The sequence below is a fragment of the Dinoponera quadriceps genome, unplaced genomic scaffold, assembly GCF_001313825.1.
Source record: "Dinoponera quadriceps isolate SergipeBrazil2010 unplaced genomic scaffold, ASM131382v1 scaffold426, whole genome shotgun sequence".
NCBI classification, from domain to species: Eukaryota; Metazoa; Arthropoda; class Insecta; order Hymenoptera; family Formicidae; genus Dinoponera; species Dinoponera quadriceps.
This window is the reverse complement of record NW_014554535.1, coordinates 922,164-934,127: the sequence shown is the minus strand read 5'-3', so window position 1 is coordinate 934,127 and position 11,964 is coordinate 922,164. Positions and strand designations below refer to the sequence as shown.

Genomic DNA, 11,964 nt, shown 5'->3' with positions numbered 1-11,964 from the left:
TATAAAAATTAAGTATTAGCGATCGATCGAATGATAAGTTGAAAAATTGTGCTATGTCGATTTTTTAACTATTTAATTCTACTTGTCCCGAATTTATCATTTATAAAAGTTACGTCCACTTTCCAACAATATTTGGCACAGGTCGTCTACAATTTACGATTGTTTTAAGAACAAATTTAAATTCAGAATTATGCAACACAAGAGAGTTTAGTTATATAAATTGAACATTATAAATTAAATAAGTTACAGATGTCATAAATTGAAATGCTCAACCTATAAATATCAGTATATATTATGCTTCAATGTAAGTCTCAATTTTATCCGGGACGTTCTTTATGAGGTGAAATATTTATATACGTTAAAAAAAATATTGTTTATAATTACAACAATGCTGAATCGAATTGCAATAAAAGTGTGATTATGACGAATTATGGAATTCATATGCAGAATTTCCTGCTAGATATGCCTATATGCGAGAAATCTATTCTAATTTTCGATTTATTTTCGATTTTTCATAAAAAGAATCATTTCTTTATCCGACAGTATTACATTTCGCGACGTTCCGCGCACGTATTCGATGTCGCATGAAAACGAGATCGATGTATGTTAGTGCCGCGCTATATATACATATAATTATATATTATTTTATCATTAAATTTCCCCGATTATTAATCCCACACTGATACATCGTGATTAGATCGACGTCACACATCCGTTGCTTCAATTTGGCGGATTGATATTTTACAGAGAAAATCGGAGGGCCCCGAAGGGGAAATGGCAGCGGGATGCGTCGAATACTGATATAAATCATTTTCGTAACGCACATGGGACCGGTGCCAATGTAGGATTAAGAATTGTCTGGAAATTCACTTCGCAAAAGGTGTCTTACAATAATACTTATCGTTTTCATAACATTTCTATTTGTACTATCTCCAAGACGACAAACGCGAGATATTTACCCTTGGCAATATCGTGCTTCTGTCGTTCCTACGTTTTGATTCTTAAAGTACTCCGACGCGAGTCCGACTCGTTAGTCTCTACATTGGTAATCTCGCCCAGTAGACCGATTCTGTTACTTTTAACGACGTGTCGTTATCGTTATGGTGTCGTTGTGTAGTTTTTAACATATACCTGCGCAACGACGACGCAACGATAACGACACTGTCGTTAACAGTCACGAAATCAGGGGCCAGGCATTCGGTGTCAATGCAAGGTTTTAGGAAAATACGCCGAGGGTAAGATCGGCTTGTCGGACAAACCCGCCCTCCTCAATCCGCCCTGCAAGCCGACGTTTGTACTCTTGGCTTTTGTACCGTTCGAGGACACCGTCGGATTGTTGTTCTCGATTATAGCCGGCACCGACGCCGGACCCGGCGGATTTCCGCCCGGCACTTTGTTCAACGAATTGAAACGCTCCATGGGCGTGCTGGTGCTAGAGATTTGGCCGCTCTTGCTGAACGTCGTTAATCCTACCGTACTGTCCGTTACACCGACACCCATCGACCGAGCCGAGGTGCGCGTGGTCTGGTTAATGTTCGGATTTTGCACTATAGGGTTTTTCAACGGTAACCCCGTTAACGTATTGGGTTGTGTCGTGCTGGGCGCCGGTGTACGCGTCTCGTATCGGTTAGGGAACAACTTGTTCGTCCTGGGTAACGTCAGCGGGACGGAGGTGGGGATCATCACCGGAGCCGGAGTGGTGGTACTTTGCAGAGGCGACTGATTGTCTGCCAATCTCCGATTCAGCCAGTTGATCACTGCGAGAAGAGAGCGGTGGAAGCATCGTGTTAATTTCGGTCGATACGGGGATTCTTTTGTTAATAATGAGGTGATAACACGCCATACGAGTAGCTGGCTTACCGTTATCGTTATTTTTGATGATCTTCTCTTTCTCCTCCAATTGATGCTGCAGCGTCTTGATCTGCTCTTTCAAATTGTCCACTTCACTCTTCGCGTCTTTCGCGTCTCTGACGAGACCCTCCATTTTGGTTTCCAGTTGGCCAACCTCCTTCTGCTTGGCGTCCAACAGTCTCTCTTGTTCGAGCGCTATGCTCGTCCTCAGCTTCAGCTTGGACTTGGTCGACGTGAGCTCGTTTTGCAATTTCGTTAGGATTTCATTGGCCTTCACCAACTCGTCGCTCAAGCTCTTCAAGGAGTTCTGCTTGCGCTGCAATTGAATGTCTTTCTCGGATAGGAGATCCTCCAAGTGCTGCTTCTGTTCCTTGACCGACTTTAGCATTTCTATATGCTTGTTGATGATCACCATTTTGTCCTTCAGTTCTTGTTCGAGCACAGCTACTTTCGTGCGCAAGGTGTTGACAGCTTTATCCTTGTCATGGTAATCCATATCTAATTTCGAATTTTGATTCTTAAGTAAAGTCAGATCACGTTGGGTGATATTGAGTTCCTTCTCGAGATTCTGCAGTTGTTTCATTTGCTCCGAATTGGTAACTTCCAAAAAGGATTGCTTGTCTTTGTACGTCATGTTCTGCGTTCGTAACTCGGCAAGTTCAGTGTGCAACTGTTTCACGGTTTCCGAATGTCTCTGCTCAACCTCCATTTTCTCCTTCTCATTCTGTCGTTGCCATTCTAGCCGCGCTTGAGCCAATCTGAAAAATGTTAATATACTATCTAATCATATAAAGAATGCAAAATGTTTTCATTATACTTTTATTTACATATAGTTATACTGGTCTTGATCGGCCTCTGAGATATTGAAGTTGGTTTATTAAAAATTTGGTTAAATCATTCAGCTCATACAACAGATTTCGCATATAATACAAACCTGTCCTTTTCAATACTTATTTGCTGTGACGAATTCATTTGTATCTGACTTTTCTCGGTCAGATACTTTTGCTCCAACTGGTCCAGCTCTTTTGTTTTTGCCTCCAGTTTACCCGTCAAATCGTTTAATCTTGTTTCTAAACCAACCACATCCCTGTTCTGTTGCAAGGCATTCTCCTTCAGTTGCTTAATCTTCACCGCCATGTGCGTTTTCAAGTCGCAATCACTGGCAGGTGACATGTTCAAGCTCAAGTGGCAGAGATGTTTGAAATTATTCGTCTCCACAAGCTTGAAGTTCCAATCTCCGGACTCCTCTGCTAAGAGCAAGAGAAACTTCGGCGGAGTCTTCGACAGGCTCGCACCTGGAATTTGACATTGCTCCAGCAAGCATATCAACTGAGTAGCAAAGTTATCGAAATCAACCAGCAGACCCTGCTGTGCTTTCAGCACTTTGAAGTCATCTTCGGTGATGAACAAAGAATAAAGAAAACAAGGGTCGTCGTCGTCAGCCAGCAAGACACACAGATTCTGCAATGAAAAATCGAGTACAGGGTACTGAAAGAGGATATGATTACAAGCAGGAAGGTCCATACGTCAAAGCTGTAGAAATGATAAGGAAGGATTCTCCGAGGATTACCTTGCGGCAAACCGGACTGATGCCAGCGTGAATCTCCACGTTGACTCTGAGATCCCGCTGGCGTTCCTCCTTATGCTGCGGCTTGATGTAAACCTTCTGTATCTTCGTGTAAAGAATCTCGACGTTATTCAGCTGGAGGCCTGGGTCGGTGGTCGTTGAGCCACCCGTAATATTGTTTAGATAATTCATCGCTCGGTCGCGCTCTCGGCAAGCACTCGTTGGTCTCGCGTCGCTCAACACGTCTCATTTGTCGATATTGTGAAGAAAATTCCGGCCGAGACGCACTCAACGCGCACAAACCGCTCTGATTGCTTACATCGCAGCGAAACGCAAATCGACGCACGCGTATACGACTGTGCTGCTATCTTGGCAGCACGCGCTGCTACTAACTCGCATCTCGATATTCGGACATCGAGCAGAAGGAATAGACAATATCGAAAATAGAAATCGATATTTAAAAAGTTGATGGTAAAAAAAGAGTTTCATCGGTTGTCTAGTCGGGCTACTGAGGAATAAAAGTTCGTCTAATCCGATTGTTGCTATTAACAAGAAGTTGTGCGATTTATTATCGTTTAATTAAAGATAAAAATCTCATTATATAGTTAGATATCAAGAAAACTGTCGTTTAACTTGCCGTTGAATTGTGCTACTTGAAGAGTAAAAAGTAATCGGTCCGATCTGCCGTGATTTGGAGATGAAAACGGTGCCCGCTCGTAATGATGTCTTTGAAACTATCCATGTAGAACAGAAAACAACGATGACGTGAGATGATGTCAAAATGATGAAAAAATGATGGAAAAGTGGGTTTTATGGTCAATTTTTGTTCTACCTGGATAATAAAATAAAGGCAAACAATATGATGTAACAGCTGTAACTTTATTTCCAAGTAGTAGGACTCAACGACGGATCAGGCTAACTTTTTATTCTTTTTATAGCACCATCAAACAATACGGGTCCCATAAACTTTTATTTTTACTTACTAATAAGGAATAAAAATCTTAACTTGATAACACAATATATCACTGTAAAATAAGAGCTAGGACAAATCAAGCTTCAAACAAATTCCAATAAAGTATGTATCCATTATGTAACACATATTAATTTCATGTACGTTCTTTAACACGTTTGTTGCCAATCACGCGATATCGCGTGATGCGAGTTCTCATCAAACGGCCGATCACGCCATATCGCGTAATAGATATTTAGAGTACATAAATCCTATGTACATAATAATAAAAGCATATAAATAATATATTAACTTATTTTGAGCACAATAAAAACTAAATAAAAAAATAAAAAAATTTGGCCACCACACGAAATTCCAATTTTCAACTTGGCAATGAACGTGTTAAACGTATGTAACATATCGTAACTGTATCATATACATTTAAAGAACGTGTATGAAACTAACCGTGCTACTTCTGGGTATGTACATATGTATATGCGTGCATACGAGGGTCATATACACATTGAAGTTTATCAATGAGATGTAACCTTATATTTAGATAAATTATTGGCACAATAAAACTAAAGAAGATAATAAATTCTTCAATAAAAACAGAACTTCGAGTGAATATCAACTTTTCATCGGACATCGTCCGCCTCTAACAATAATCGACATAAGAATCGACATGATACATTTCCTTGTAATTTTTCTTTTTTCCTCGTTCTTCTATCAGAAGAGAGAGAGAGAGAGAGAGAGAGAGATGGTTTACAATATATAGTAAACCATCTCACTTCTTAAGTGCAGGAAGTGCAATATAGTGCGGTTAAAGGGAACAAATCTCCAACGTTCTTATGTTGAGTTAGTAGTACCTCGGGAGGAAGTGTCGGGATGAGAACTCCGCTGTTCATCTCGCGATTTCCCTTTCGTAATGGATTACGAGCGGCGCGACGGGAAAAACCACGGACGGAGAACGAAAGGTATCGCAAAGATCGTTGCTCGGAATTCAGCCGGCCGCACGTTAAATTCGCTGTGTAGCGCGCGGCACGGCCAAATTCGAACGATTTACTCTTATTTCCGTTAAATTAAACATGGCCACCGCAAAATTCGGGCCATTATAGTCGGAGAAACATCGATTGCGCTCACGGTGTCCGAAGATCGGCACCGTTCGGCGGAGTCGGACGGTGTCGTTTTCCCTTCGCTCGCCCTCGGAGCCGCGAATGCCGGCGATCGTCGGCGCCGTGGATCCTCGATCGTGGATTTCGGACTTACGCCCTACTTTTCGACGCGCGTAGTAGCCGAGGACGCTTTGCCTTCCCGCGCGACTCCGCCGGACGTCGGCGGATTGGCCAGCCGGCGCGGCGCCGGCCAATGGGCGCGCGATCCGCCGCCGTGACGTAGCGTTTAAAGCGCCGTAAGTCGGAGTCGGTCCCGCGGTCGCCATGCCGTACGCTGTCCCGCGATTAACAAGCCCGTTTACCCGCGCGTTTTCGCCACGGGGAAGCGGCGTGACGGCGCACCGACGTGCGCGTCGCGACGCCGGAGTGCCGCGTGAGTGCGCGAGTGCGTGTGCCGCCGGTGACGACGCAACCAGCGGCCGCTGAAGTCGCTCGGACGGAGTCCTGTGTCCCGCGCCCGGACGGTTGGCGGACGGTTGGGGGATACACGGCGGCCGCGGCATGACATCGTCGGAGCAGCACGGGGAACAGCATGTGAGTACTCGATACGATCTCGAAGTACTCGCGGGGTAGGCTGTGCGATCTGCGGTTCTCGAGCGGTCGTCGTCGCGATGGAGCGTAAATCACGCCGTCCCCGAAATAAGCCGCGTGTGCCTCTCGAGCACGTCGGCCGGTGGTGCTGCTCGCAGCGCCTTTTCGATTCGACCATATCAGGATCGAACGGCCGGAACGTGCTGCCACCTGACCGGCCGCTCCGGAACTACCAGCTGGGATTTTTATGCGTTTTTCTGTCTCCTCTTTCTCTCTCTCTCTCTCTCTCTCTCTCTCTTTTTCTCGGTTTCATTTGCTCACCACTGCGACTGCTGATATATACACGAGTACCGTACGATGGACCTGATTGTAATTCGGTTTATGCATATTTATTTATTTATTACTATGCAAATGGGGGGAATATCCTTTGATAACATGGAAAGTACAGAAAAAGAACACTTGTGGTGTGATAAGACTCGCATGGAACGTAAATTTAAGTCGGTGCAAAACTTCATTTAACCTTTTGCGCAACAAGACGACGGACATTCTGAAAAAGTAAAAATATATTGGCCGAAGGGAGCACGGAAATTTGCTCGCGGATTTTAATTTCTTCCGTACACACAGATAGATGGTCCAGGCTGGCGTTTAATTTAAATGCCCAGTGAGACATTGCGCTCGTGCATGTGTGTGTGTGTGTGTGTGTGCCGGAAGATCAAATTTATGCGATTTTTCGGGACGCTTCTCGCGGCCATGTATCACGAGTAAAATTGGCCACGTGTGAACGGAGATTGCAAATTAGCAAACACTTATGCACGCACACATATACAGACACACACATGCACGCGCGCGCATGTCCCTTCATTGTCGATTTTGTGAAACAGAATGAATCGAGAACGTATCGCGTTCGATGACTCGGCCAGGAGCGTTGCGTACAGGATAGTTGGGTTAATATCGAACTGGCGGAAGTCGATATCGCGGCTTAAAGGGAAGCAATAAAGCGACGTGTGCGCGCGTGTGCGTGCGCGCGTATTACAATCGAACGCCGCACGTATTCGCAACTATCACTTTCCTACACACAAGTCGCCTTTCGCATAGCGGCCAAGAGGTCAGTGCACTTGGAATCTTGCCGCGCGCATGCGTGCATCTGGCGCAATATTTTTGCGACTACGGTATAGGAAAGCCCGCGCGTGTTACGCGAAAATAGACGTAATCGTTCTCGCTTCTGATTTCATTGCGAATCGAATCGGCCGATTCTTTCGCAATCGGCCGAACGCATCGGCGTGATTGCGTCGTAAAAAGTTTCGGTTCCTCGCGAGTATCCGCCCGTTGACGTGTCTCGCAGAAGGAAAATAATGTATATTCATCCGCGTCCTCTTATCGGCGAGATGTCTTTGTGCTTTTTATCAAGGCTTGTTAAATATTTTTCGATCTTCACTGATGGTACTACGCGGTGAAAAAATATTGGCTCGCGGAAAAAAAAGTCTGTAGTTGCGTCAACCAGAAAGGAAACAACCAGATGTACGTTTCGGTTGAAAGAAACAGAATTTCTGGCTACGTAAGAATCACGTTTGAGTCGTGAGGACCAGAAATTCTGTTTCCTTCAACCAAAATGTATCTGGTTGTTCCTTACCTGATTAATGCAACTAGACTTTCTTCCGCGTTGAATCAACGTGACGGTAATCGTAAATGCGTTTTAGATGAAGGAGGAATTTCTGATTCATAAAAACTAAACAAAAATTCCCTTCACGGAAGAAAGGAATTAACTGTCCATATAGTACAACTAAAATTTAGCTCCCAGACCTAGTTTTTAGCTTTCACAGCTAGATATAAAGACAAAAAGAATTCAAGCTGAATTAAGTAAATTTCACTTATATTATATGAACAACTAATTTTTATGCTGTATAGAAAATTTTAGTTACTTCCGGTGCCAACTATGTTTTATATTAATAGCAACATATATATATATCAGTTTGTCACTGACACTATAATAACGTTTACTAGAAAAAATATATCTCCTAACTATTTTTATGGTTAAAATCAAGAAACGCAAAAAATTAGTATATTTAACACTGAAAGTAACCATAATTTCCTATCAGTATATCTGTGAAAGTTACTTCTTATTTTTCCGCTTTCCCTTCAACCAAAAACGCCTTTGCGTCACGTTGATTCGGCCAATCTTTTTCTCCGTGCACTTATTTGAAAATTCTGCCTTCCTTCTCTACAAGCGCACTGTACATAAAACGTTGCGCCGTCTGTACATAAAACGAAGCAGATATATGTTTGATGTTCGGTGGAAAAGAGATGGATAAATAGAGAGAGAGAGAGAGAGAGAGAGAAGACGGAAAGATAGCGAGACAGTTTGTAAAGTGCAGCTATACAGACTCTAGGCAAACATCGAGCTTCTGTTCGAGCCGCTTCGTCGAGTCCCTCGTCCCTGTTTCGCGCTCGCGACGATAGTTCCCAGGGCGCTTGGAAAGTAACGAAGTCTCGTCGCAAAAGTGGAGCTGAACACTCGGTTACGAAGCCGTGACTCATCTGCGATGCGCCCGCGAGCGCGCGCGCGCGCGCGATAACGAGGCCGCTTATTCCGCTTTTCGCAAAAACCCCGCGTCTCGAGTGCGTTAACGCGCACCTCGGGAGGTCTTTGTTTCGCGGCAGCCGCGAGACGGTCGCAACGTCGCGCGCATTTCGCTCGTAGATCCTCAAAGTTTCTCGAGGGCAATACCCTCGAGCAGTAGTAGCCTGTGTTCCATGAGGGAGAGGAGGGAGCGGAGGATCCCAAGGCTCCCGCCGGAAAAGTCAAATCCTTGGCGAGATCTTTCTTCCTTGCGATCAGCCCTGCGTTTTTCTCCCTTTCCTCTGTCGTCTCTCTCGCTCCTCCTCCGCGGCTTCTCCGTTCCTGCGAGAGGAGTCGAAAGCGCTGGGTCCTGCGTAACCACCTGTCTCGCTCACAAAGGGAAGAAGGAAGGAACGAGCCAACGACAGGTTTTAGCCGACACACCTGATCGGGCCGAGAGAGAGAGAGAGAGAAAGAAAGAGAGGAGTATACCTGGACTCCTCGCCTCGGCGGCGGAGTTTCTTCTTATGCTTCTTTTCCACGTAATATCGCCTGTTACTACTCCCGGCCCGTAATCGCTCGGATTCATCGCGATGTTCGGCGAGCTGGTGGATGCGTACTATCCGGATGGGTACGCAACACGCGATATTTCCCCAGATATATTCGCGCGTGCGCGCCTGTGAATGTGTGTGTGTAATGTGCGTACACGTGTTTGCATGTGTGCGAAATGTTTGTATTCCACCCGGTATACATGGTTACAGCCATTTCCCAGATTAGAAACCTTACGAGATCGAGCGAGTCTCTTCGAATGAGAGATATCCGTCCGTTCGGAGAAATGAAAAGAGAAGAAAGTATACATAACCGCCGTCGTAAGCCATCCCCTGCGTGTAGATTGTGTACTGTTTACACAGATTACGCGTCGATAGTTTACATAATTCGCGAATGCAGACGTAAACCGTTGTTATTTACGCGCGTAGACGCCCGCTCGCGACGCTCGACGCGCGATAAACTATCGATCGTGAGCACCACTGGCGTGGCTCGCTCGCTCGCTTTAAAGAGATATGCCCATATCGTTCGGATCGCCTTAAGGCCCAGCGAGAAGGGGAGAATCGGGAGAGCTCCGGAGAAGCGTATTTGGATGGTCCAGCTTGATGAGATACGTGGCAACAACGCGCTTGCGCGTGTCTCTTCTCTTCTCCTTTCACACACACATACACGACACGCAATCTCTCTCTCTCTCTCTCTCTCTCGATAGAAATATCTCTCTCTCCCTCTTTCTCTCGCGAACGCGGGAGGCCAAGGCATTGTAAAATTGCCGATTGGCTTCGAGGTCATCGGCGGGAGGAATCGGCCTCCATCGCCTCCATTGCCTTTTTTTCCCACCGCGTCGATTTGTCGAAACGAAACTATTCGCCGAAGCGTCCCGCTGTTCTCGAGATCTCCGCGTCATTTCAATCGGGAAGGGAGATAATTGCGAGAGAGAGACTCCTGCGTACGATATAATTGTCGCGGCTCGTGCATACCAGAAACGGAAGAATGCTGACTCGGACGAGACCGTCGGGTTTTATCGCACGATGCTACGCGCGATTCGGGTCTTTCCCGTCTGATATAACAATTCTTACGGATTCGTCGCTCTAATATCGGATCTTTCGCGACCTCCCCGCTGTTCTGCGAGCCACTTCGAACGTTAAACTCCCGAGCGTAGACGCTCGCGTTCGGAGAGAGGGAGGGAGAGGGAGAGAGCACGTGTAGAAATATATCAGTACGAGGAAGCCGAGGCATCCTTCGCGCAGATTCCAACCGCGAAACGTAAATCCAGCTCGCGTAACTGTAATCGCGATCGCTGCAGCCCCGTAAGCGATTTCGTTTCACGAGCGAACATGCGCTCGTCAAAACAGCTCGGCGACGGTGGTCTCGTATTTAAATGTTTCATATATCCGGTCTGAGCGCGCACGCTTCGCCTTCGTCGGATGATCTAATCCACGGCGGAAAAATTCCAGACCGTCGTGTGTGCGATAAGAACACGCCGTATCTGAGGGTCCACCTTTCCTCCTTTTCTCAGGATTATCCGGGAGAGGTAATCTCGATTATCGTCCGCGGCGGGTATGCGACGATAACGCGCGATAATATTGGAATCGTGAGACATTGCTTTTTTTTTTCATGCTGCATCCGATCAATGCGGCCACTCGGTCGCGCGCCTCATACATACGCAATTTTCTTCGATGCGGCTTTAATTAATTTCCGCGCCAATTAGATCGAGCGATTCCTCGCGTTGCTACGCGGCTCGGAAATTTCGCCGATCGCGAGTTGTTTCGGGCGGGCCATTTTTCATTTTTTCAATAGTTTACATGTGATTATGAAACGTAGCCGTACCGTGGGAGAACAATTCCTTCAGTCTGCTGACTCCAAGCTCTAAAAATTCTCCGAGTTCGAGAGAGGTTTCGTTCCTCAAAGCCACCGATGCGAAGACGCATCGATCGGTGATCTAACCAGCGAAATTACGTCGTGCTGTTAATTGCGCAGGAGATGACGACGCGAGGCGCACCTGCCGGAAAAAAAAATCGAGTCTCCATTGTCTCCCTCGGGGGAGTTTCGTTTTTGCGAAACTTCCTGCTGTATTGTCCGTAGGATAAAAGAGAGAAAGACGGGGAAAAAAAGAAGGAAAGAGAGAGAGAGAGAGAGAGTGCACGTGTACGTTTACGCGTCTGACCACCACGCAAATCGAATTGTAACGAGAAGAATGTTGGTGTCTGTCGGTTGGTTGGTTTGGTTGGTCGACAACGCGGTTGCAAATTTATGCAGATGAAAGTCCGAGTCGGGAACATCCGGATACACGGTAGTAGTGTGTTTCTGTGTTATTATCGTGGGTTCGAACACGCATACATATACACACACGTATGCGCGTGTGCCCCTTTTCTATTATCGTATCTCCGTACAATGTTGCATGTCTACGCTAAAAAGACAACATCGGATAAAAAGGAGCCGAGTCTCGGGAATTATGCAAATTTTGTTGCACAAACTGCAATCGAGTAAAATTGGACATTAGCAGCAAAATTTTGCTGAAAGACTCAGGAACGTTAGTTCGCGAAATCCCGAAATCGAGTTCGAGTTCGTTTAACTCGACTCGAGTTGTCTCGATGGGCCATTTTGCATTTTTTTAATAATATACATGTAATCTTTATATACAAAACGTAACCGTACTATGGGAGAAAAGACTATGTCCAATTTCTTTCAGTTTTCTGATTCCAAGCCCTAAAAATTCTCTCAATTTAACAATGAAGTTCCGTTTCTCGATGAAGAACTCTTAAAGTATCAATTAATGAATTATGAATTA

The 11,964-nt window shown here is 45.5% G+C and overlaps 2 protein-coding genes across 3 annotated transcripts in view; one reads left to right on the top strand and one right to left on the bottom strand.

The window, feature by feature from the left end:
- Positions 1 to 6: 6 nt before the first annotated feature.
- LOC106751962 (spindle assembly abnormal protein 6 homolog) lies at positions 7 to 3,759 on the bottom strand. Its single transcript, XM_014633283.1, has 4 exons — positions 3,422 to 3,759; positions 2,786 to 3,312; positions 1,861 to 2,609; positions 7 to 1,757 (listed from the first exon to the last, which is right to left on the bottom strand). The coding sequence occupies exons 1-4, from the start codon at positions 3,608 to 3,610 to the stop codon at positions 1,204 to 1,206; spliced, it is 2,019 nt and encodes a 672-aa protein (XP_014488769.1). The 5' UTR covers positions 3,611 to 3,759; the 3' UTR covers positions 7 to 1,203.
- Positions 3,760 to 5,798: 2,039 nt separating this feature from the next.
- LOC106751941 (inositol-pentakisphosphate 2-kinase) overlaps positions 5,799 to 11,964 on the top strand; it is a 132,580-nt gene continuing 126,414 nt past the window's right edge. For both annotated transcript variants that reach the window (XM_014633247.1, XM_014633246.1), the window contains exon 1: positions 5,799 to 6,076. In XM_014633247.1, the coding sequence (XP_014488733.1) occupies positions 6,075 to 6,076 (2 nt within the window). In that variant the 5' untranslated portion in view covers positions 5,799 to 6,074. The remainder of the gene's footprint in view (positions 6,077 to 11,964) is intronic.

Coding starts and splice junctions, on each gene's coding strand:
- LOC106751962 (XM_014633283.1), bottom strand. CDS start 3,610: ATGAATTATCTAAACAATATTACGGGTGGCTCAACGACCACCGACCCA. Junction 3,313..3,421: donor TCAGTCCGGTTTGCCGCAAG/GTAATCCTCGGA, acceptor TTTTCATTGCAG/AATCTGTGTGTCTTGCTGGC. Junction 1,758..1,860: donor CATCAAAAATAACGATAACG/GTAAGCCAGCTA, acceptor CTCTTCTCGCAG/TGATCAACTGGCTGAATCGG.